General features: G+C 40.3%; 1 protein-coding gene and 1 long non-coding RNA gene across 2 annotated transcripts in view; one reads left to right on the forward strand and one right to left on the reverse strand.

The window, feature by feature from the left end:
• Window positions 1-24,707, forward strand: part of LOC144696745 (uncharacterized) — a 62,474-nt gene continuing 37,767 nt past the window's right edge. The window contains exon 1 of the long non-coding RNA XR_013580235.1: window positions 1-79. This is a non-coding gene — a long non-coding RNA (uncharacterized LOC144696745). The remainder of the gene's footprint in view (window positions 80-24,707) is intronic.
• atxn7l1 (ataxin 7-like 1) overlaps window positions 18,394-24,707 on the reverse strand; it is an 89,570-nt gene continuing 83,256 nt past the window's right edge. Inside the window, exons 8-9 of the mRNA XM_078568416.1 lie at window positions 23,684-23,761; window positions 18,394-20,909 (exon numbers count right to left, since the gene is read on the reverse strand). Coding sequence (XP_078424542.1) covers window positions 20,892-20,909; window positions 23,684-23,761 — 96 coding nt within the window. The 3' untranslated portion in view covers window positions 18,394-20,891. The remainder of the gene's footprint in view (window positions 20,910-23,683; window positions 23,762-24,707) is intronic.

Here is a 24,707-nt window from a genome sequence, read left to right on the forward strand (position 1 = left end):
CCTGAGGAACTCCTGCAGCAATGTCCTGGGACTGAGATGATTGACCTCCAACAACTGCAATCATCATCCTTTGTGCTAGGTATGACTCCAACCAATGGAGAATTTTCCTGCTGATTCCCATTAACTCCAGTTCTGCTGTGGCTCCTTGATGCCACATTTGGTCAAATGCTGCCTTGCTGTCAAGGGCAGTCACTCCTCACCTCTTGAGTTCAGCTCTTTTGTCCATGTTTGGACTAAGGCTGTAATGAGGTCAGGAGCTGAGTGGCCCTGGCAGAATCCAAATTGAGCATCAGTGAGCAGATTATTGCTGAGCAAGTGCCACTTGATAGCACTGTCCACTACTCGTTCTTTCATTTTGCTGAGTAGAATAGACTGATGGGATGGAGGGGGTGCGGGAGTGGGGTAATTGGCTGGGTTGATTTGTCCGACTTTTTGTGAACAGGCCATATCTGAGCAATTTTCCAAATGGCTGGGTAGATGCCAGTGTTGTAGTTGTACTGGAATAGCTTGGCTAGGGGCGCAGTTAATTCTGGAGCACAAGTCTTCAGTACTATTGCCAAAATGTTGTCAGGGCCCATTGTCTTTGCACTATCAGCCATCAGCCATTGCCCTCAGCCATTTCCTGATTTCACATGGACTGAAGACTGGCATCTGTGATGCTGGAGACCTCAGGAGGAGGCCTAGATGGATTATCTACTCGGCCCTTCTGGCTGAAGATTGTTGCAAATGCTTCAGCCTCGTCTTTTGCATTGATGTGTTGGGCTCCCTGATCTTGAGGCTGAATGTGATTTATGGAGCCTCCTTCTCCTGTTGTTTAATTGTCCACCACCATTCACGACTGGATGTGGCAGGTCTGCAGAGCTTAGATCTGATCAGTTTATTGTGAGATCGCTTAGCTCTGTCATTTGCATGCTACTTCTGCTGTTTGACATGTAAGTAGTCCTGTGCTTTGGCTTCTGCAAGTTGACACTTCATTTTTAAGTATGACTGGTGCTGCTCCTACCATTCTCACCTGCATGCTCCATTAAACCCTCATTAAATCAACATTAAAAGGCTGATTCCCCCGGCTTGATGGTAGAATGGGGGATATGCTGGGCCACGAGGTTACAGATTGTGTTCGAGTACAATTCTGCTGCTGCTGATGGCCAACAGCATCTCTTGAATGCCCAGTTTTGAGTTGCTAGATCTGTTTGAAATCTACCCTATTTCGCACGAGGGTAGTGACACACAACACGATGATGGATACCCTCAATGTGAAGACAGGATCTCGTCTCCATAAGGACTATGCGGTGGTCGCTTCTACTGATACTGTCATGGACAGATGCCTCTGTGGCAGGTAGATTGGTGAGGATGAGGTCAATTGTATTTTTCCCTCTTGTTGGCTCCTTCACCACCTGACACAGAGGTAGTCTAGCAGCTGTTTGATCCTCTGGATTGCTGGTAAAGAACAAATGGACACTTAATTCTGCAACTGCAAGGTTGCAAAGAGTGTAAAGTAACTTCTTATTGTAGCATGAAGTAAAACCACCACAGTAATACATTGCCATAACTCAGGTGACACAAGTTTGAATGCCATGCTTCTGAAGTGAGGCTGTGAGCTCCATTGGTGGAAGGCTTCCCTAGAATTGGCTGTGGTGGTGGGCTGGGGATTCAGCTCCCGACTGCTGTTGCACATCTCCCAGTGGCTGTCTCAGAGCAGCATTGATAGACAAGGAGGACTGCCTTCTTAGCTATGGGTAGTGCACACACTACAGGAGGATAATGTTTTGACACAGAATCATAGGGCAGAATTTTACATCCCTCGGGTGGGCATAAAATAGCACACGGCGAAGTCGGGCGAGCATTCTGACGTCATTGCGCACTCGCGTGATATTTCGGTCGGCGGGTGCACAGGCCCACCAACAGTTAAGAGGCCTATTAAGGCCATTAAAATATTAATTATGAGAGATTTTTTTGCTGCCCGTCCAACCTTACAGTTGGTGGGCTGGTGAATTGGCCAGGTGGCCTTTGCATTTTTGAGGAACCCTCATCTACGGGCAGGATGAGGTTTCCGACATTAATGAAAAAAGAATTAAAATGTTTTGACAATTTTTATGATGTATATGTTTATGAGTGAGTCCTATTGTGGGGACATTTTTTTCAGCATTTCCGAATTTTTACTTTTGATTTTAAAATTCTTCAGCTCCCTGAGGCAGCTCTCCGCCTTCAGGGAGCTTTCATTGCTCCTCCACGCCTGCGCAGACTTCAGCGCTCACTCTCCTCCTGCCCCAGCCCTAGCAGCGCTGAGCCTTTCAGCACGCATTTCACACGGTCGATAGCTGATCGTGGGTGGCAGACCATTTCCTGGCCGGTCCCGGGCCCGCCCGATGACACGAAAATCCTGCCCATAGAATGACACAGCAGAGGAGGAAGCCATTCAGCCCATCATGCCTGTGATAGCTCTTTGGCAGAGCTATCCAATTAGTTCCACACCCCTGCTCTTTCTCCATATCTCTGTAATTTGTTTCCTTTTAAGGATTTGTAGAATTCCCTTTTGAAAGTTACGATTGAATCTGCTTCCAGCACCCTTTCAGGCAGCATGTTCCAGTTAACAATAACTTGTTGAATATTCTTTTCCTCTCATTTTGCCTCCAGTATTTTTTGCTAATCACCTTAAACCTGTGACTTCTGGTTACTGACCCATGTAATTCCTGTCACATAAGACCGTGTAAATTACTTTTCCCAGCACTGGAAGCAAGAAACCTGCTGCCCTCACCAAGGAGGTGTGGTTGGAAGTAGCTGAGGTGGTGAGTAGTAAGTCAATTGTGCCTTGGTCTTGGCCTTGGATGCAGTGCAGGAAGCAGTTTAATGACCTCACTAGGTCAGGAAAAGTGAATACATTTGTTGATTCACTCTCACTTTGTCTTGCTAAGCATTATCAATCACATCACTCCTCACACCTACACTGCTTTCAGCAGCAACCAGCCTTCACACTTATGCCCTTCATCACTTCCCCATTTATCAATTCACTGTTGTCACTCATCCCAATCCTTATGCAGTGCGATGTGCCTGTCTGATAATCACCTTCATTGAATGCACTGTATCCATTGGGAGAATATGTGCCCTTCACTCACTCACAGGCCTATTTTTTCACTTGTAGAATAGAGTGCAAAATGCAAGGAAGAGGGAGATGACTGGAGATGGACCACCACAAATTGCCCTGCTCGCAGATGCGGAAGATGATGCCCTGGAGATAAGTGGCCCATTTGCATCCCTCTAAATCAGAAATGGAGAAAAGGAAAACTGCAAAGAGCTGGTGACTGAATTACAATTATCACTGACAATTATAATCACAATTATATTCTGACATATTTCGTCAATGACTGAATTATGAGAAAACAGAGTATGAACTGTGAAGATCATAACTTTGCCATGACTACATTGTATCTTTTATTTTGTTCTTCAGGGCCTCCCAAGTACAGCAAATGTCACAAATAATGCAAGAGGATGATTCCTCAAAGGACCTCATTCCTTCTGAAGGTTCAAAATCACAGAACATACAGCCATGCACCAGTGCAAATAATTGCACTTCAGTGGGTCCACTAAAGACAGTTTGTTGGGATTTCGCCTAGTGATTCACATCTGATAAGTGAGCATGAGCAGCCAGTGGTGGCAGGGACAACTATGGAGAGTCTGCATCATGCAGCACAATTTGCTCCAAGCTTTCTCAGCTGCACTCAGATACTGAACCCCAGGGTCTATCATTGTGAAGGAGAATGCTAAAGATGCAACAGAAACTTAGCCAGGCGCTGTCAGATATGCCAAACACACTGCATAATAGCCAAAAGGATGGGGGAGTCCAACTCAATCACTAATGGATTGGTGGTGCGGTGAATTAGAAGAATGTCTGCCACCTTCATGGATCCTTCAAACAAGGCTCTCAAATGAGTTGATGCATACAATTAGCATGGCTATGCACACTTTGCAGGCTAACATATGTGCTGCTTTAAACAGGTTATCAGGTACTTTATCCGTGACTCTACAACACATCACTGATCTTCACCAGGTTGGTCTGCAACAGTGTGATAGGAGTGATGATGGCAAAAGGGAACATGGAAGTGAAATCTCCACTCAAAAGTGCTTCTACTTCTCGGTATGAGGGGCTGGGGGTAGTAGTGGGTGTTTGTTCTGGTAGTGAGAGCAGGCCAGAAGATTTCATTTCTGAATGTTTTCCTGTGTGTGTTCTCACTAGCTGAACCTTTGAGCTATTAGGGCAGCTTTAGCATCCTTGACAGCAATATACGTTACTGATAGAAACCGTAGAAAAGTTACAGCACAAAAGGAGGCCATTTGGCCCATCTTATCCATACCAGACTGAGGACACCCAGGTGCCCTTTCTAATCCCACCTTCCTGCACCCGGCCCATAGCCCTGCAGCTTACAGCACTTAAGGTGTAGATCTGGGTACTTTTTAAAAGAGTTTAGAGTTTCTGCCTCTACCACCAACTTGGGCAGCGAATTCCAGACATCCACTACCCTCTGCGTAAAAAAGTTCTTCCTCATGTCCCCCCTACACTTTCTGCCACTTATCTTGAATCTATGTTCCCTGGTTCGAGAATTCTCCACCAAGGGAAACAATTTTATCCTGTCCACTCTATCTATTCCCCTCATAATTTTGTACACCTCAATCAAGTCACCTCTCAGCCTCTTTGTTCTAAGGAAAATAACCCCAACCTATCCAATCTCTCCTCGTAGCTACACTTTTCTAACCCTGGCAACATTCTTGTAAACCTCCTCTGCACTCTCTCCAGAGCTATTATATCCTTCCTGTAATGTGGTGACCAGAACTGCACACACTACTGCAGTTGTAGCCTCACCAGTGTTTTACACAATTCCAACATTATATCCTTACTTTTATATTCTATACCTCTGCCAATGAAGGAGAGCATTCCATATGCCTTCTTTACAACCTTGTCTACTTTAACTGCTGCCTTCAGGGACCTGTGTACTTGTACGCCAAGATCTCTCACTTCATCTACCCTTCTTAGTATATTCCCTTTTATTGTGTAATCCCTGTAACTGTTTGACCTCCCTAAATGTATGAGCTCACATTTCTCTATGTTAAAATCTACCTGCCACTTTACCGTCCACTCCACAAACCCAGCTATATCATTTTGGAGATTTTGGCTATCCTCTACACTATCCACTACTCGGCCAATCTTTGTGTCATCTGCAAATTTCCCAATCGTGCCCCCCACATTCACGTCCAAATTGTTAATATATAACACAAACAGCAAGGGTCCCAACACCGAGCCCTGTGGAACACCACTTGAGACAACTTTCCATTCGCAAGGGCATCCATCGACCATTGCCCTTTGTTTCCTGTTACAAAGCCAACCTTTTATCCAGTTTGCCACATTACCCTGAATCCCATGGGCTTTTACTTTCCTGACCAATCTACCATGTGGGACCTTGTCAAATGCCTTGCTAAAATCCATGTACACAACATCCACTATACTACCTTCATCAACCCTTCTTATTACTTCCTCAAAGAATTCAATCGAATTTGTGAGGCAAGACCTTCCTTTAACAAATCCATGTTGACCATCCCTGACTAGTCCATGCCTTTCCACATGAAAATTAATCCTATCTCTCAGGATTGATTCTACTAATTTGCTCACCACCGATGTAAGACTAACTGGCCTATAATTGTTTGGCATTTCCTTTGATCCCTTTTTAAACAATGGAACTACGTTTGCATTTCTCCAGTCCTCCGGTACCTCCCCTGTATCTAGTGAAGATTGGAAAATCATCCTCAGAGCATCTGCTATCTCCTCCCTGACTTCCTTCAGCAGCCTTGGAAACAATCCATCTGGCACTGGTGACTTATCAGCTTTCAAGAATTTTAACCCTTCGAGTACTTCCTCTCTCTTTATGACTATCCCGTCCAATTCCCGCAGTGTTCCTCCTGGACTACTATATCTACATCCACCCTTTCCTTTGTAAACACGGAGACAAAATATTCATTCAAAGCCATTCCCACAGCCTCTGAATCTACACACAAGTTTCCATCTTCATTCTGATAGGTCCCGCTTTTTACTTAACTAACCTTTTAGCATTAATGTATTGGTAAAACATCTTCGGGTTATCTTTAACTTTACTTGCTAATCTTTTTTCACGCCCTCTCTTTGATTTCCTTATTCCCTTTTTTACTTCATCCCTGCACTTCCTATATTTGTCTAGGCTATCTGAAGTGCTTAGTTCTTTGTGCCTATCATACACTTTCTTTTTCTGTTTGATCTTCCCCTGTATTCCTCTAGACAACCAGGGGGGTCTAGATTTGGCAGTACTACTCTTTATTTTTGTAGGGGACATGTCTACTTTGTACAATTAGGATCTCGCTTTTTAGTACTTCCCACTGGTTTTCCACTGTTTTATCCTCCAGCAGTGCTGTCCAGTCCACCTCAGCCAAGTCCCTTCTCATTTCTGCAAAATTTGCCTTCCCCCAGTTCAAGACTTTTACTTTTGCCTTATCTGTGTCCTTTTCCATGGTAATGCAAAATCTAACTGAATTGTGATCACTGTCCCCGATATGGTTGCCAACTGTCACTTCACCCACTTGCCCTTCTTCGTTCCCCAAGACTAGGTCTAGAATTGCATCTTCTCTCATTGGGTTTATCACTAATTGGTTGAAAAAATTTTCCTGGACACAGTGCATGAATTTTTCTCCCTCAGTGCCCCTTATATTGTTTGAATCCCTGTTGATATTATGATAGTTGAAGTCTCCTACTATTATTGCCCTCTTGTTCTTACAAGCAGAAATTTGCCTACATATTTGTTCTTCTATCTCCCTTTCACTATTTGGGGGTCTGTAGTATATTCCCAGTAGTGTGACTGCCCCTTTTTTTTATTTCTAAGCTCAATTCATAAAGTCTCGTTTGTTGACCCATTTAGTATATCATCCCTTCTCACAACTGGAATTGATTCTTTAACCATTAGTGCTACCCCCACCCCCCTCCTTCTTTATCTCCAACTCTATCTTGTTTGAAAACTCTATAACCAGGGATATTAAACTGCCAATAAATACCAGTTCTCAGGCATTCCTTAGTCCAGAGGACACGGAAGAGCCCTATTTTGTTGGTATTGGTTACAACTGTGTGGCTCCAGGGAAGTGTTTCATTCCTGTGGATACCGCCCAGGAGGAGAAATGTCTGTGACCGCATTGGTATTGCTGTTCACCAGGAAAGTGATAATTACCTAGTTCATTTGTAAAGTTAAAACAACTTGGTCCAGTATCCATTTGCAGTTAGGTCAATGATTTTACAGAGTATTTGCAGCACAAGAATAGCTATTTAGCCCAACAGGTCCACGCTGGTGTTTGCTCCATTCTGAGCTTCCTCCCATCCCTCTTCATCTAGCCTTATCAACATATCATTCTATTCCTTTTTCCTGTTTATCTAAGTTTATCTAAGTTCCTTGAATGCATCTACATTATTTTCATCTCAACTACTCCCTGTGGTGGTGAGTTCTACGTTCTAACCTGGGTAAAGAGTTTCTCCTGAATTCCATGTTGGATTTATTATTGACCATCTTATATCAATGGCATTTAGTTCTGATCCAGCCTGCAAGTGGAACTATCTTCTCTACACTTATCCTGTCACACCCTTTCATAATTCTAAAGACTTCTATCGGTCATGCCTCAGACTTCTCTTTTAAAAAGTGCTCCATCCTGTTCAACCTTGCCTGTTAGTTACAATTTCTCAATTCTGGTATTATTCTAATAAGTCTTTTCTGCACCTTCTTCAGTGCCTCTATATTAATTTTATAATTTGGAGAGCAGAACTGCTCACAGTACTCCTAGGGTGGTCTAACCAAAGTTCTAACCAAGTTCAACATAGAATTGAAAAGCAGAAGCAGCTATCTCCCTCGACATGAACCCCAATGGTGTGTTTGCTTTTTCAGAACTGCTTCTCTTTCTGTGATTTGGGTATCTGTACCCACATAGCTTATGATCTCTGTTCCTCCTTCCCATTTAGATGCTTATTTTCTAAGGTGGATGTGGTCTTTCATTCTTCCTGCCAGAAGTTGCTACCTCAGACTTATCTATATTGAAGGGTGGAATTTCAGTTGGAATCCATGTGAAATAAGTCAGAGCTGGAGTCAGTTACTGGGAAGGAGATGTGGCTGTAAAAGCAAGTTTTAGTAGATACCTTTTTTTATTCATTCATGGGATGTGGGCATTGCTGGATGGGCCAGCATTTATTGTCCATCCCTAATTGCCCTTGAGAACTGAGTGGCTTACTAGGCCATTTAAGAGTCAACCACATTGCTTGGGTCTGGAGTCACATGTGGGCCAGCAGATTTCTTTCTGTAAAGGATATTAGTGAACCAGATGGGTTGTACGACAATCGACAATGGTTTCATGGTCATCATTAGACTTTTAATTGCATATTTTTTATTGAATTCAAATTTCACCACCTGCTGTGGTGGGATTCAAACCCAGGGTGATGCTCTGGGGCTCCGGGTATCTGGATTACTAGTCCAGTGACAATACCACTACGCCGCCATCTCCCCAACCTGGTCAAAGGGAAATAGAAAGCATTGAAGGTGTATATGGTAAAAGAGAAAAACTGAAATCTTGACAGAGAGAAGAGCAGAATGTCTTCAGGGTGGACGTTTCTGGAGGAGACATGGAAGTGAATTAGGGTGAGATGGTGATGTAGTTGTAATGTCACTGGACTAGTAATCCAGAGGTCCAGGCTAATGCTCTGGGGACATGGGTTCAAATCCCACTACGGCAGCCGGTGAAATTTAAATTCAATTAATAAACCTGGAAATCTGGAATATAAAGCTGGTCTCAGTAATGATGAAACCAACACTGATTGTTGTAAAAATCCATCTGGTTCACTCGGGAAGAAAATCTGCCATCCTTATCCAGTATGGCCTACAGCTATTAGTAAAGATGTTATAGCAGGGCACTTAGAAAAATTCAAGGCAATCAGGCTGAGTCAACATGGTTTTGTGAAAGGGAAATCAGGTTTAACCAATGTATTAGAATTCTTTGAAGATGTAACATGTGCTGTGGATAAAGGAGAACCAGTGGATGTACTGTACTTAGATTTCCAGAAGGCAATTGAGAAGGTGCCACATGAAAGGTTATCTTGGAAAATAAAAGCTCCTGGTGTAGGGGGTAACATATTGGCATGGATAGAAGCTTGGCTAGCTAACAGGAAACAAAGAGTAGGCATAAATGGGTCATTTTCTGGTTAGCAAGATGTAACAAGTGGTGTGCCACAAGTATCAGTGCTGGGGCCTCAATGTTTTACAATTTATTTAAATGACTTGGATGAAGGGATGGAAGGTATGGTTGCTAAATTTGCTGATGACACAAAGATAGGTTGGAAAGTAAGTTTTGAAGAGGACATAAAGGAAGCTACAAAGTGATATAGATAGTTTAAGTGAGTGGGCAAAGATCTGGAAAATGGAGTATAATGTGAGAAAATGTGAAATTGTTCATTTTGGCAGGAAGAATAAAAAAGGAGCATATTATCTAAATGTTGAGAGATTGAACAGCTCTGGGATGCAGAGGGATCTGGGTGTCCTAGTGCATGAATCACAAAATGTTAGTATGCACGTACAGCAAGTAGTGAGGAAAGTCAATAGAATGTTATCATTTATTGCAGGGGGTATTGAATACAAAAGTAGGGAAGTTATGCAGGGCATTGGTGTGACGACATCTGGAGTCTCGTGTACAATATTGGTCACCTTATTTAAGAAAGAACGTAAGTGCTTTGGAAGCAGTTCAGATAAGGTTTACTAGACTAATACCTGGAATGGGCGGTTGTCTTATGAGGAAAAGTTGGACAGGCTAGGCTTGTATCTGCTGGAATTGAGAAGAGCGATTTGCTTGAAACATATAAGATCCTGAGGGGTCTTGACAGGGTGGATGTGGAAAGGATGTTTCCTTTTGTGGGAACTAGGGGTCATTGTTTAAAAATAAGGGTTCATCCATTTAAGACAGAGGTGCGGAGAAATTCTTTCTCTCAGAGGGTTGCCTGTGGAACTCTCTTCCTCAAAAGGCAGTGGCAGCAGAGTCTTTGAATATTTTTAAGGCAGAGGTAGATAGATTCTTGATAAACAAGGGGGTGATAGGTTATCTGGGGTAGACGGGAATGTAGAGTTGAGGTTTCAATTAGATCAGCCATGATCTTATTGAATGAAGGAGCAGGCTCGAGGGGTCGAGTGGCTTACTCCTGCTCCTAATTCTTATGTTAGTATATACTTGTGACTCCAGACCCACAGCAATGTGGTTGGCTTTGAAATGCTCTAGTAAGCCACACAGTTCAAGGACAATTAGAGATGGGCAACAAATTCTGGCCTTGCCAGTTACGTCCACATCCTATGAAAGAATAAAGATAGAAAAAGCACTTATACAAAAGCAAAATACAGTGGATGCTGGAAGTCTAAAATAACAACAGAAAATACTGGAAATGCTCAGCAGGTTAGGCAGTTTCTGTGGAGAGAAAGAGTTTATTTTTCAGGTTGATGACATTTCAGAATTCATGATTATATTTCATCGACCTGCAATGTTAACAATGTTTCTCTCTCCACAGTGAAGGTCTGATCAGTGTGCTGTTCAGCAGCCCTCTGAGTAAGTGAAGAGTCAGGAGGTGAAAGTGGGGTAGATATATCTGAATGCAGTCTGCTGCTAAGGTTTTTAAAAATGAACTTACCTTGTTGGTTGCACCAGGAACTGCATTTTAGAAGGGTTTTTTTCCTCAGCGTCTTCTGAAGCTTGGCCTAGTATCTGATGTACTTGGAAAAAGGGGAGGATGATAATGATTAGCAGCGCAGCAGATAGGGTAAGCGTAGCAGATGCCAAGTCTGAGGAGCAATATTTTTGGTTGACATGGTTAGTCATCACTCTCCATTGCTGCTGCATTTTTTGCCTGGGCACCCAGAACCCACCATTTGGGAAGAGGACCTTCTTTGCTGTTTACTTGCTCCACCACACCATCCAAAAGTCTGGTGGCCTTGGCTGCAGTCACCTTTTGAGCATAATTGGAAATACCCACTCCAATGTCCATCATCCAGATATGCACCATCCCTTTTATAAGGTATGTTGCTTTTAAATAGCAGCAGCTCAGCTAGATTTCCTGGCCTACCAATGGGAGTATGAATGTTGCTGGCAGATCACCGTCAATATTAAAATTAGGTTCCTGATCAACATCATCAGGTGGGCATAGTGACAGCCACTTCAAACTCACTCGCATAATCTTTGCAGGTGAACAGAACAGTATTGAAATATGTGTGCACAACTGAAGTGTAAATTCTGAATGCACATTTCAGTTTAAATGTTTGCTGCTGCTGACATCACACGATCCCATTTAAGTAAACGAGACATTGTAAAAAAAAATTGAAAGAAAGCCACTGCATGATTTGCATTTTCAGTTTTATTTTGCAAGGAACAGAGGGCTTGGTGCATCATTACCAACGTTCATTGTTCACATGCAAAATTATACAAGTACTTAACAGTGCACTGTTCATTTTTTCTGTTCACGACCCTACCTGAAACACTTCGGTTCAGTGGTTGTCAAAACTGAAAGCCGCTTTGCTAGATTTACTTTAATAAATATAAACAGACCAGCTACATAATGAAATAGTGTTTAAAGAGGAAATTGCTTCATGAAATAAGTGTTGTTTACACACTTCCTCCTCTATTATTCTCATGAAAAGAGCCTTTTATAATGAAGTTCCATCCCCTGTACTTTCCCTCACTCCATCCTGAAAGTCAGTTTAGAAACAGATCAGCACTTAATTTCACAACTCCATTGAGGACAAATCACTTTGCAAATTTCTAATGCTACAAAGGCAATATGTTTATTTTTACCAAAGAAGCCAGTAATTGTTAAGAAAGTACTTTTTAAAAAAGATTATAATTTATGTTTGTTTCTGCTATTGACCTGCCTCTTCCTTTGTGTTAGATGGAGTTGAAGCTGCTTGGACAAAACATACATTGGAAAATTAAGTATTGTGTGTTGTGAAGGTGCATGCATATCCCAACAACTACTGAAATTAATTTGCCAAATAATTCCTAGGTTTCCAACTGAGCAAAGTTTATGTCTAGCAGGATAGAATTGAGAAGTAGCGAAGCTGTGTTAAACTTGTATAAAAACTTGGTTCGATCACTAATACAAAAGCAAAATACCATTAATGCTGGAAATCTGAAATGAAAACATAATGCAGGTAATACTCAGGTCTGGCGGCATCTGTGGAGAGAGAAACAGTGAATGTTTCAGGTCTGTGACCTTCTGTCAGAAAGGTTAGATCGCACTTAGAATACTGTGGACAGTTCTGGCCACCATATTATAAAAGGGATATTGAGGCACTGGAAAGGGTGCAAAAAAATTACAAGGATGGTAACATAAATGTGAGGTTATACCCACCAGACTGGGTCTCTTTTCTTCTGAAAAGAGAAGGCTGAGGGATGACCTAACAGAGGACTTAAATTATGAAAGATTTTGATAGGGTATCGGTGAGGAAGAACAATACCAGTGGCCATCAATACAAAATAATCACCAAGAAACCCAACAGGGAATTCAGAAGAAACTTTAGAGAGTGGTGTGAATGTGAAACATCCTACCACAGGAAGTGTTTGAGGTGAATAGTATAGATGTATTTCAGTGGAGGCAGGATAAGTATATGAAGGAGAAGAGAATAGAGGGTTACGCTGATAGTTAGATGAGGAAGGATGGAAGGAGGCTCAAATGGTGCATAAACACTAGCATAGACTAGTTGGGTTGAATGGCCTGTTTCAGCGCTGGATATTCTATATATTACTGGATGGCGGTCCCCTCCTTATATTCTTCTTTTCCTCAATTTTCTCATCTAAATTTGCATTGTGAGCACTTTCACCCTTCTTCACCTGCATCACACCTCTATCATCCTGGGCACCCTTGCTGGTGAGTACTGAAGGACGCCTCTAGACCTAGCTAAAATACCTTCAGCATGCTCTAAGATACACCTTACTCTACCTCTGTGCTGAACAACTTACCTTCGATGAATTTCAATCTTCTAAATTTTCTTTGCATCCCATCCTCAATTTCTCTTTTCCCTTGATTCAAAATCACACTCCATATACCTATCTCTATCCAAACTCTCAGCCAATCCATTTATCTTGCTACCTTGAGTAGACTTGCTAATTTTGAGACCTTTCTCTTCAACAAAGTTATTAATGATCACTTGCTTCCTTTAATTATCCATGTTTCCATGCCTGCTTCTCTTTGCAATCACCTGCCGCTCCTGGAGAAAAAGCTTTCTTTCCAACACCCTCTCAAACTCTCAATTTTTCTCTCACCTCAACATACCCTCTTAACATGACTTGCTCAAAAGCACTATTGTCCTTCAATCCAATTTCCAACCTGCCCTCATAAAAATAATCAATTGCATCCTTTGTAACTGCGGATACAGTGTGCTATCCTTTGTTGTCCTTGTTGACCTCACTGAAATGTTTAACTTGCTCTTTCTCTACCATCTCTTCTCTGTTTCTCATCTCTCAGTCCACTATCATTACACAGTTCCACTCTTATGCCTTCCAACAGTCAGCAACATTCCTGTAATGGATTCATTGGACACATCTGGTGGGGCCCAAAAATCGATCCTTGGTCCCCTTTTCCTTGTCTACATGTTGGCCCTTGGTAACATCATTCAAAAGCATGAAATTAACTGTCACCTGTATGCCTTCCCACATCTATAACATCCAATTTCACCATCTCCTTCACCACTCATGGTTCCTTAACTAGTGAACTGTCCAACTGCTTAGATAATAAGTCAGTGATGATCAAAAATTTCCTTCAACACTGGCAAAAATGAAGTCATTGTATTCCATTCCCACCTAAAATGATCCCTTCGTTACCTTGCTTTCTAATTTCTGTCATATCCATAAGATATTGATTCACAACCATGGTCTCCTGTTTTGATGCCAAACTGAGTTTCAAACTCCTTATTCTTGTCACACAAAGACCATTAATTTCCACTTTTACAGCTTTGCTCACCTCTGCCTCCAAATTCACTTTTACTGAAATGCCTAATGTTTTCTTCATCTCCAAATTCGGATTACTCCAGTGCCCTCCCTAGTTCTAATCCTTACGATTTGCAATTTGGTTGAAATCACTCGGGCATTTTACCTAACCATCACCGTGCTAACATTTCCTCAAAATCTCTCTTCCATCTTGTTTTTAGTCACCACCCCAATCCATCCTCCCTGCATTTCTTACTCTTTTTATAACCTTTGCCAAGCATTTTGTGACATTTTATCACTTTAATATGCTACATAAGTGTAATTTGTTATTCAACTCCAGAAGTCTATTGTTTATGTTTCAGCAATTATGAGGAAATAGTACGGGTCAAATTAGGTGTTAGTATGGCATGCAATAACTCTTCAATAATGTCTTTGATCTTGAGTGATGGAACACTTGTTTGGAGACAGAGATTATATAAAACATGTGTTTTATTCTTTAATCTCTTGTTCACTTCATTTTGTGGAATTGACACTTGGCCTCTGTGGGCTAAACACAGGAATCATGCCAACTACAGAGTTTCACTTTGAGAAGTCTTATTGCATAAATTGTAGGGAATAGGTTCATGTAAAAGACATTTTAACTCATTGTTGATTGATTCAATCTTCATTATTTTCAAATATTGTGCTATTAGTGGCTTGCTTTTTCTTTCTCCTTTAATGCAATATCAAACATGTAAATAAATCTACCTGTTACAACTTGAATGCATTTATTTCACAGAGTGGTTAAAAAACACTTCATGGAGTACATGTGGGAATATGGCTGGTATCCTATATGCTCATCAGTGCATCCATCACAGCTAAGGGTAGTTATTCCCATTGAACATTACTCCGCTCCTGGCATTCATAAGGATGCAGAGAGATTTAGTCTGTGAATGGAAATAGCTTTTTTCTGTATTTTTGGAAAACCTAAACTGTTAACAGCTTAGTATGTGAAATTTTGTACTATGTCCACTTGAGTTATGAAAAAATATCCAGAAGTAAAATTAATTTATAGATTCCATCCTTCTGGAGAAAGTATTCGGAGCTTGATTGAACTTAGGTAATTACAGGCTTATCATGGATGAGTTTAGCAATTTGAAGTAGCTAATTAAGATTACTATACAAGAAATGTAATGGTATCAATCTGCTAAATTAACCAGATATCTCTGACCTCTAACCACTCAAGTAGTTTGTTGCATGTACACTTAGTCCTAAAATCATGTTGTTTATAAATTTACCAGATATGTCTGCTCACTAGAAATATCACTGGAAACATGACAGTGCTCACCTAGTTTTGTCTTCATCTTCTAGTTTAGCCATTACTTGTTCCCATTTGATGCTAGTAAGTAATTATGTAGATTTATTTATATAAGTTCCAGCTCATTCAGAACAGAGCACACTGCAGGAATCAACTCTACGGCAGTAGATGTTACTTAAACATGTAATTTCTCATGCCAAGAGAAGATACGACATTTAGCAGGACATCATGAATTGGTCCAAGCATTGACCTATCCATGTTGTTAGGAACTAGAGATTGTTTAAGTAAGTTATATTTGTTTTTGTAGGTGATAGGATTAAGATTTAAGTTTGAGGTTTAGCTTTAAGTTTAATGTATATTTTCTATTTGTGGGTGAAAGGTGAAACCTGGGATCTAGTTTCATTTTAAGAGTGGAGACAGCAGGTCTAAGGCTTTGTTTGTGTGCCTGCATTCTCTTGAGATTTTACGACTCTTGAAGGGAAGGCAAAACAAAGGTAGAAAGTAACTACTGTTGCCTAGCAAAAGGAGACCCCACAGTGACAGAAAAGTAGTTTCAGTTCAGTTTGGTTGCAGTTGGTGTGTGCTCCAAGGTTGAAAGGAGTTGCCAGCAGAAGCAGCATAAGAGAACAGATAGCAAGTCCCAAACTAAAGTTGAAGCCAGCTGCCTGGAGAGGCTGGACACAGCAGAGGGAACTGTAGAGGATGCAAGTTCCCCCAAAGAACAGACGGAGGAAGGCCTCGAGAACACCTTCTAGTAAAAGGGAAGAACAGAAATCTGGAAAAGGTCCTGTTAAGTAAAGAGTGAGGAGCTGCAGGAAGCAGACTTAAAGCAAAAATGGCTTGTGAGAAGCCAGAAGGTCCAAGGAGACAGCTGAAGGTCTGTAACCCTTTACTATGGGCATGTGAAGCACTGGTGATCTGTTGGCATGGCTGAGCCAGTGAGAATGCGTGTGGAAGAAAACTTGAAAGCACATGGGAGTGGAACATCAGAAGGAGAGTTCGAAACCCTGGAGGTGGACCCTTGTGGAAGGCGTCTGAAATTGTCGGTTTGGGAGAAGATTCCAAAGTGAGTTCTTGGAGACTGGAGATTGGAAACCCTTGTGTGAAAGATGGGGTTCAGTGAGACCAGTTGGTTCACGGTGTGACAAGCATCTGGGGGGAGTTGATGAGAGATCCATGGCATCTGTCACTTGGGTTCAGAGTGTGGTGTGCCTAACCACAGATCACCTATTGGTTTACATGGACTGTGTACTTACCCGTAACATGAGAGTATAAGACAGCTTTTGTAACTTATCCTTATGAATCTGTATATATCAGTAAAGGTATATTTGTGGGTGAAGCAGTAATGTAAACTTAGTTCATCTTTTCTTGTTTATTAAATGTTTTATTCTTTTGTTAAAAGTTCATCAGCTGACTCCTATGACTGTTCAGTAGCCACTCTCCACATAACTAAACAAAGAAATAAAAATTAGGATCTATCAAGCCGCCCTGGGATCTGACTTGTCCAGCAGTAACATCAGCTGGGATTATAACAACGTGTAATACGAAGTTAAAACAATCCATGAACGAAGAGTGAATTTTAGAGATCCTTTCAGTCTCATCTATTCATAAGGGCCTAAAATTTGCACATTTCAAAGAAAGGCACATAAGTTAAATAAAATGTAGATACCGTCTAGAAAGATGGTATCCAGACCATGTTACTCTTGTACTAAATCTTCATCTACATACATGATGGTGTGAACTGGCAGGAGTTGTTTGATAAAGTTGATCTATTTTATTGGAATCTTTTTATTGTTCATTGGATCGATTAGGATTAAAGGATTTCCCTGACCACAGTATAGTATATCAGAAAAGTGCTGATTTATACAGAAGACAGTAAATCAGTATGAATGCATTGCAGAATGTAATTGGTTAAAAAAAACCCATTAATTCTACAGAATTTTCTTTAAAATTTGTACTCATTTTGAAGAATGTAATTGAGACTAGTCACTAGATTAGAGATAGTCATGCTGTTAACGAACCATTAGCCAGAACATGTAGCACGAGACCGATGAAATAATTTCCCGCTGGTATAATATTGTAAAGTGGACTACTTAATCACAGTGGAATGTAACTCGGCCCTTGGAGATGATTTATTGCCAATGAGTTAACTAACTGAAGTATTTTAAGTTTCAAAAAGGCTTGCCTTTCCCTTTAAAGCTTTCTAAATAGAAACAATTTACATTTAATTTGATATCCAATGAATGTCACAATAGCAGATCATTCCCAGGATCTATACTGTAATTGGAATTGTATCCCACCCTGACCATACCAATTCAGTCATCTAAGTTAGCAGATTTAAGCATACAGTTAAGTTCTAGTCATATGTTTTCAATTAGTCTCAGTTGCCAAAACACTAAGCCGAAGTGTGATAAACACAATGGTAGAAAACCAACTATCAGGTTCAGCTGATGCAGGGTATAGATGTGACTGATAGAATTATCAGAAATGGGGCAATTGAAGACCTGTTGCAGCGATGGAGCTGCTTCTTGCTAAAGTAAAGTTGAAGTATGTCCCAGGAGTCATTGTACAGTGGGTTTTAGTCTAGCACCTGCTTACAGTGTTGTGGAGCTGATAGGCCTGGGTTATACTGCCAACGCCACTTCACTCTTTGGCCAGGTCAAGATTAGCTCTGCTTACATGTATACATTAAACTTGGCTCATTGGTATCTGTATGCCAATTAAGATTTAACATTAAAACATTAACCACAGTCATCTTTATTAATATTTAAAAGTTCTAAAATTATGTTTAAAAATATAATTGGACAAACCTGGGAACACAAGCTTGGTGTCGTGCTCAACAAAGATGTCTTGGAGATGCTGTGCGAGACCAGTTCCTGGAAATGGTATCAAAATATCTGACTAAATCTGATTTTTACACCTAAATCCCATGGCACTATTTGTACTGATGGAAAAGAGAAACCACTTTTCATTAACTCAAATTGTTGACTCAATTATCATGTAGCTAACTTATAAACATTTTCTCGTATTGATTGAAAAAACGAAAACAATTGGAGGGAGTCTACAAATTGGATTAAAGATACAACAGGAAAGTGCACTTCTTACAAACATATAAATTATTTTTTATTTACAAAGCCTGTTACAAAACAAAACAAAAAAAAATACATCCCTCACTAGAGAATATCTCCAAGCTGGGTGTTGAACCATGGCAGTATCAATCAGAAACAAGGTTTGTTCAATTTATTTTCTCTGTATGCCATCAAATTAACTATTTACAGCTATTCTAGACACCATTCTGTTAACAATACCACAAAGATGAAGGTAGGCATGGAATGAATGCAATGACACTGCTGGGTTGGGTTGGGGTGGGGGGGAAGGCGGTGCTGTGAAGTGAGAGGAAGAGATGGAAAAGAAAAGTGCACAAAGCAAAGTGAAAATACGTAGTGTTATTAAATCCATTTACAGAAAGAGAACGGTTACAGTATGGCACGCAGGATGATTTTTACATGCTTTCTTTATCACTGGATGGGGGAATAAATTGAAATCTGCAGTAGGAAAGCACAATGAGGCAGGTGCAAATTCTTGTCTGTGCAACAGCAGTATTAACACACCCATGACTGACCAGCAATGCAAAACCCACAGAGTTTTGTCAAAATGCCATGGGTCAACAGTGTAACAAAAAATAAGGTGTAAATAGAAAAACTTTCTTTTCCCAAGAATTCACTGAGATTCAGCAATAATATAATAATGCTGTATAAACTATTTTCTACAAAGTTTTTGATCAGCTTTATATACAATTGTTACATCAATACAAAAGAAGGCATACAGTAATCTGCTGTCTTTTTATGGCTGACAGGCTTATGCATTGCGTCCATGATTTGTACTGGTACAATATACAATACCAAAACCCACAATGTGGGCAACCGCTGATACTTTTTTTATAGTTACCAAGCTGTTCCCTTCAGTCACGGACTTCTTTTGCATCTCACTGCCCAGTAGCAGTTTATGACGAGCACAGCCAGTTTCAGAAGGAAAGCTTGTATTCATGACAGACTTCAGCTTTTGTTTTAATATATATATAAAAAATTATTCTAATTATTGGGAATTTATTTCCCACCCCCTGTAGTTTTATAACAACCCACAATAAATTAGAAAAATTAAAATACTTATAAGCTCCTAAGCTAACCATGACAAACATTTGTGCAAAAATAACAACAGATATGTACACAATCTTCAGTCTAACAAAATGTACATAGCAAAAGTTCAATCCAAATTTATTTAAAAAATATATAAACACACAATTTCCGACTTTCCTAAATTCTATTTCTGAACCTATCCTGGTCAGTTAGAGCATTAATAAAATGACAAATCATAAATTAATGAAAATTAACACTAACAAAGGAACAATCTCTCAACTGGGTGGATGATGATTAGCTTAAGAAAAATATTTATCTGTGCTGCAACTTCATTTTAACAGTCTCTGCACACCAGCTTTAGTTTATTTCACAGAATGTCCTCTTTCAACTTCGATCCATTATTAAAAACCATAAAATCCATCCCTATTACAGGAACATCCTTGTCTTCCTTTAATCCCTGCCTGTTCTTTTCTCATTGGGAAGGATCCATCACAAATAAGTGCACTTTTAACACTGAATAATAAGACATTATTAACACTTCCTTGACCTTTGCTCTCTACTTAATCTCTCATCAGTCCCTCTGCAACGACACATGACATTATTGAGCTAGAAAACTCCACCTTTTTGAAACATCCCTTGAAACAAAGCTGGTGGCAATCAAGTTTCCATTACTCTCCTAACTTAAAAGGGTACTTTCTCAAGATTCCACCTGTGCCAATGAATGAATATATTTTGCCTTCCACAGAGAAAGACTGTATTTAAAAAACCTATATTTTTGTTTTCTGGTAGCTGGGTCTCTTCAGGGATGGAATTACAAATGCAACACTAAAGTGTGAGTGCTGGTACAACAAAAGTTAGACATTTTCCTTCAATGCCTCACACTGCGCAAGACCTGCCATGTCACAAAACAACATTTTATGTTAGGATATATCATTTATATAAAATCTATAGGGATACAAATTTTAATCAGGTTGGATTCTATAAATCCTGCCAATTGTCAAGAATTTAAAAAAATGTCCAGGTAAAAAATAGATTTTGATAACTTTTATCTTTGCGCATTTGCCAAGTTGCTTTAGATCATGATTAACATTTCTGATTATAACTATCCCCATAGGAGGTGGAGGGGTGGGGGGGGAAGAAAATCATGATTATCCCGGCTTTTCTAGAATTTGTTATATTGCGTTACTGGGCATCTCTAAACCACCACCAAAGGGAACAAGTGAAATAGGGCTCTCTTTCATAAAACAAAGGAATGATCGGTAAGTCACAACACGTTCATTCACCATTGCTAAAAGAATGGGGGAAAAGGCCGCTAGGAGGTATTGGCTGAGAGGGAGGGTTCTTCACGTCTTCAGAGCAGAGGTTTTCGTCTTATCGATGCAGTCCATTGTGCAGTTAAAGGTGAGTACCAGTGCCAATTGTAACCACTGTCTTGGACTAATACCCCATAAAATCAGTTTTCACTGATGAACTTTTGGCTGCAAAGAGAGAAATAGAATTAAACTCCGGTATAAACAGAAAGCAAAAACACTGAGTTTGTTAAATACAGTAATAGCAGGTTTAAATGGAGATATTGACAAAAATAAGTAATCTAGTCACTTTAATATGACTATTTAACAATATATTCTTGAGATGGTGACTCTGGGTGTAAGGTGGAATTTAGGGATGTTTTCTTCAGAAATTCAGAAGCTTATATTAAAATAAGAATTTGGTCCACTTCACCACACAACAGCATCTTAAATAAGAAAAGAAACAAAGTTCAATCAATACACACATTTTTTCTCTCCCCTTAAAAAAATGGAAAGTTTGGACAGAGAAGAGATGGAACCAAGATTAAGATTAAACAACAATTGATTAGGCAGAGAATTTATTTGGTCTCAGAAGATCAATGAGTAGCATTGATAATTGATACACAACTATCTGAATATGAGTTCACCCAATCTATGACAGCAAACCACTAACTATAGGATCTGTACAGAAAATGACATTCAGTAATATGAATAGGATTTTGCAAGTCAAATCATAAGACTACAAGCCATTTTTGTAGAGACTGGAATCAACAGGAATTTTCAAATTAGCACAGGCTCATGTGCACATTATAAGAGTTAACAGCTTTTAATTTGTTAGTGCCACAAATATCTCCATTGTCTCTCCCTCTATCTCCCACATTTCTGTTACTGGTCTAATGATACTACCTCTCCTGAGATGCCTCAGCCAGTGGATGTGCCTGTAATGCTCATCATTGCCAGTGCTTCACTGACCTGTTAAGGAAGTGTGCTTGACCAACACCAACCATAATTGCATATGTATATTTTGCATCTTTAATGCATAATATCACACTGTGTAGAGGAGAAATGGAGTAGACACCAACATGATAATCCTCAAACCTGCCCTCCCCTGAAATTATAGAAAGCCAAAGTTGTGGGGAATGACGGAATACCAATAAGTCAAGACTGAAATTCAAGTACCTAAAACAAGGCTAGCTCTAGAGTAGGAAAATTCATTGTTCGCTTTTCTTGAGTTCAAACCAGAGATAGTGGGCTGGAATTTTATTCCAGAGTCCCAATCCTGATGGCAGGAGTAATTCAGGCCTGGAACCTGGGGACGACAGCAGTGGGATCCTGGAAGTGATTTTGCAGGAGGCCCGCCAGCAGTGAAAGATTGCAAGCCACACTGTCAGGGGTGAGAGCTGCCAATGTAGGCAGGAGAAAGAGAACACACTTCAAGATGGAGGTGCCTTTGAAGTCCTTTTTACAAGTTAATAAATACAAAGAGGCTACAACTGCCAGGCTGTAATCCTTCAGGGGTAACCCTTCCACTGGACACCAGCTGTGGCCCAATGGTTATTGCAAATGCAGGGTTGGATGGGGATTTTCTTTGCGGATGGTACACTGGTCTCCCAGTCTTCCGCCGGGAGGCCGTCTCCATCCCTTGGTTGCTTTTGGGCCTTGGGGCGGGGGTTGAGTGGGGGAGACGGGGGACGCACCAATTGTAAAATTCCAGTCAGCATCAGCAGAGTGGTCTAAATAGGCCCTTTAGGTGGCCTTAATTGGTTAACCACAACTTGCAGGCAGGTGGCTGTCAACACTCACCTCCCCCAATCCAGACGGTTCCAAAATGGCCTGGAAGCAGGAACACGCCAGTAAACCGGTAGTGGGAAATTGCTGGCCTGCTCACCTCCAGCCCCACTTCCTCAGCCAAATGAAAATTCAGCCCAATTCTGTTTATACCAATGACTGCAGCTACTGTTCATTCAATAATCGCACAATACTAAGAATCCGATTAATTAAAGATACTCTTACTCACAACTTGAGCTTTCTCCCAACTGTTGATCCAGCTGGATAATAGCTACAAGCTTCATTTACAATTTAATCCACTTAGATGTTCAGAATTATGGTGGTTTCTTTTTTAAAAGTACGTACTTAAAAGCTGTTAGTTCAAATATTTTTTCTGGGACTTCATTCTAGCAGAGAAGTATAAGTTTTGCAGTCGATACAAATATTATCATCACAAATGCTAATCTGTTAATTGTTCATCTATCGACTTTGATCAGCCAAAGCAAATGCTGCACTCCCAAGCTCTTTAGGCAATCGTATGCTCTTTTATTATTTTAGCATAAAATAGCATTTTTCCTGATAAATGGGTTTTAAAAGTACTACAGAATTCTTCACTGGGACTGTCAATCCTTGACCAGCAGTGTGTAAGAAAACATGGAAAATCAGTTATACACTTAACAGGACTGAACTGGACTGCATAGTTCCATCGCTGTGTTCTAATCCTTCTTCCTTCCGGGGAGCCAAAGAAAGTTTTAAAGAATTAAAGGGATTAAGGTTCTCTTGAGGAAATCTCTACCATCTACCAGCTTCTTGGTTTTTGAAGAAAGAGGTTATGTCACATTGGAATTTGAAGCTTTTTCTTTCAGTTTTGTGTCCTAGGTATCTTTCTCTCCCAGTGTGATTTGAAGGAAGTATCAGTATGGTCTTTGTCAATTTGTTAAAATGTCAATATACTCCATACTTATGCTACTTACCATAAAGATGTACAAGTAACTTGGTACCAGTTAAAATATGTGCTGTTTTATTACTGGACAGGAATTTTGGAGTAAACATAAATCTGTGGGAGCCACCTGAGCTTTATTGAAGGGCTACACTCAGAATCCAATTAAAAAACAAACCTGCCATCTTAAGATCACAAAAATATACTGCACGTCCACTGGAGCCATTAGTACTGGTGTAAATACAGTGATACCTACTTGTCTATTACCATGTACAGGGTTTGTTGCAGTTGAAGGACTGGACTGTGATAAAGATATGCTGCTACTTTTCCCAATCTGCATAAAAGAAATGAGAAAGTTAAAAAAAAAATTCAAGTCAAAGATAATTTACCACTTGGTGAGAGTATAAAATTTTCCACCCTGGAAATTAAGATTAATTTCTAATGACATTACAGATGCAAGAATGTGAACACATATTTCTTTTCAAAAGAATGACAAGTGTCAATGCTGGCTGCAGTTAAATAACGCAACAAAATAATTATTTGCACATTGCTGAAAAGAGCCAAAGCTCTTTGCCTTGCACTCATCAGGACAAACAAAAGAGTGCCAAATTTCAAATGATCACAACCATTTATACTACAGGAGGAAAGGGTGCCGACTGGTTGGCAAGTCAACTCTGATTGGCCAAGACGTTGCCATGGAGCAAGTAACAGGGAGCTATCGGCTCCCCAAGCTCCTTGTTAATTCAAAAGAGGTGTAAGGCTTTAACATATTCCTTTTGCTTGCAGAGAACGGGTTCCTGCATATGAATGTCACTTCTTGTAAGCATAAATGAGCCATGTTACAAGGTTGATTGATTTTCTTAAATTGATTGTTAGTGTAGCTATTAGCACACTCAGGATTATTTTGAGTGCTGCCCATTGTAGAATCACAGCTAACAGCAGATGTTTTGTTTTGAGTTTTACAAGCACTAGTGGTAGAGTACGGTTTGTACTCTGTATATTACGAACAACCAAAGGAGCACGCTGTTTGATTCAATCTGGAGGAGCTAGAATTTGCAGTCGCTTAAGGATTTCCTTACATTCCTTAATACATTCCATCCAGCGCTCAAATTTACTTTTGAGATGGAGCAGTCTAACATGTGCTCCCTTTCCTCAATGTGCTTGTTGAGAAATCCACAAATAGGTTCTCCATTACTATCTATCACAAGCTTAATTTCGCTGGGCTGACAGCGAATCGTTGGGACATATGGTCTATGTACCTGGCATCACATTGGCATTGA

The sequence above is a fragment of the Cetorhinus maximus genome, chromosome 22, assembly GCF_964194155.1.
Source record: "Cetorhinus maximus chromosome 22, sCetMax3.hap1.1, whole genome shotgun sequence".
NCBI lineage: Eukaryota > Metazoa > Chordata > Chondrichthyes > Lamniformes > Cetorhinidae > Cetorhinus > Cetorhinus maximus.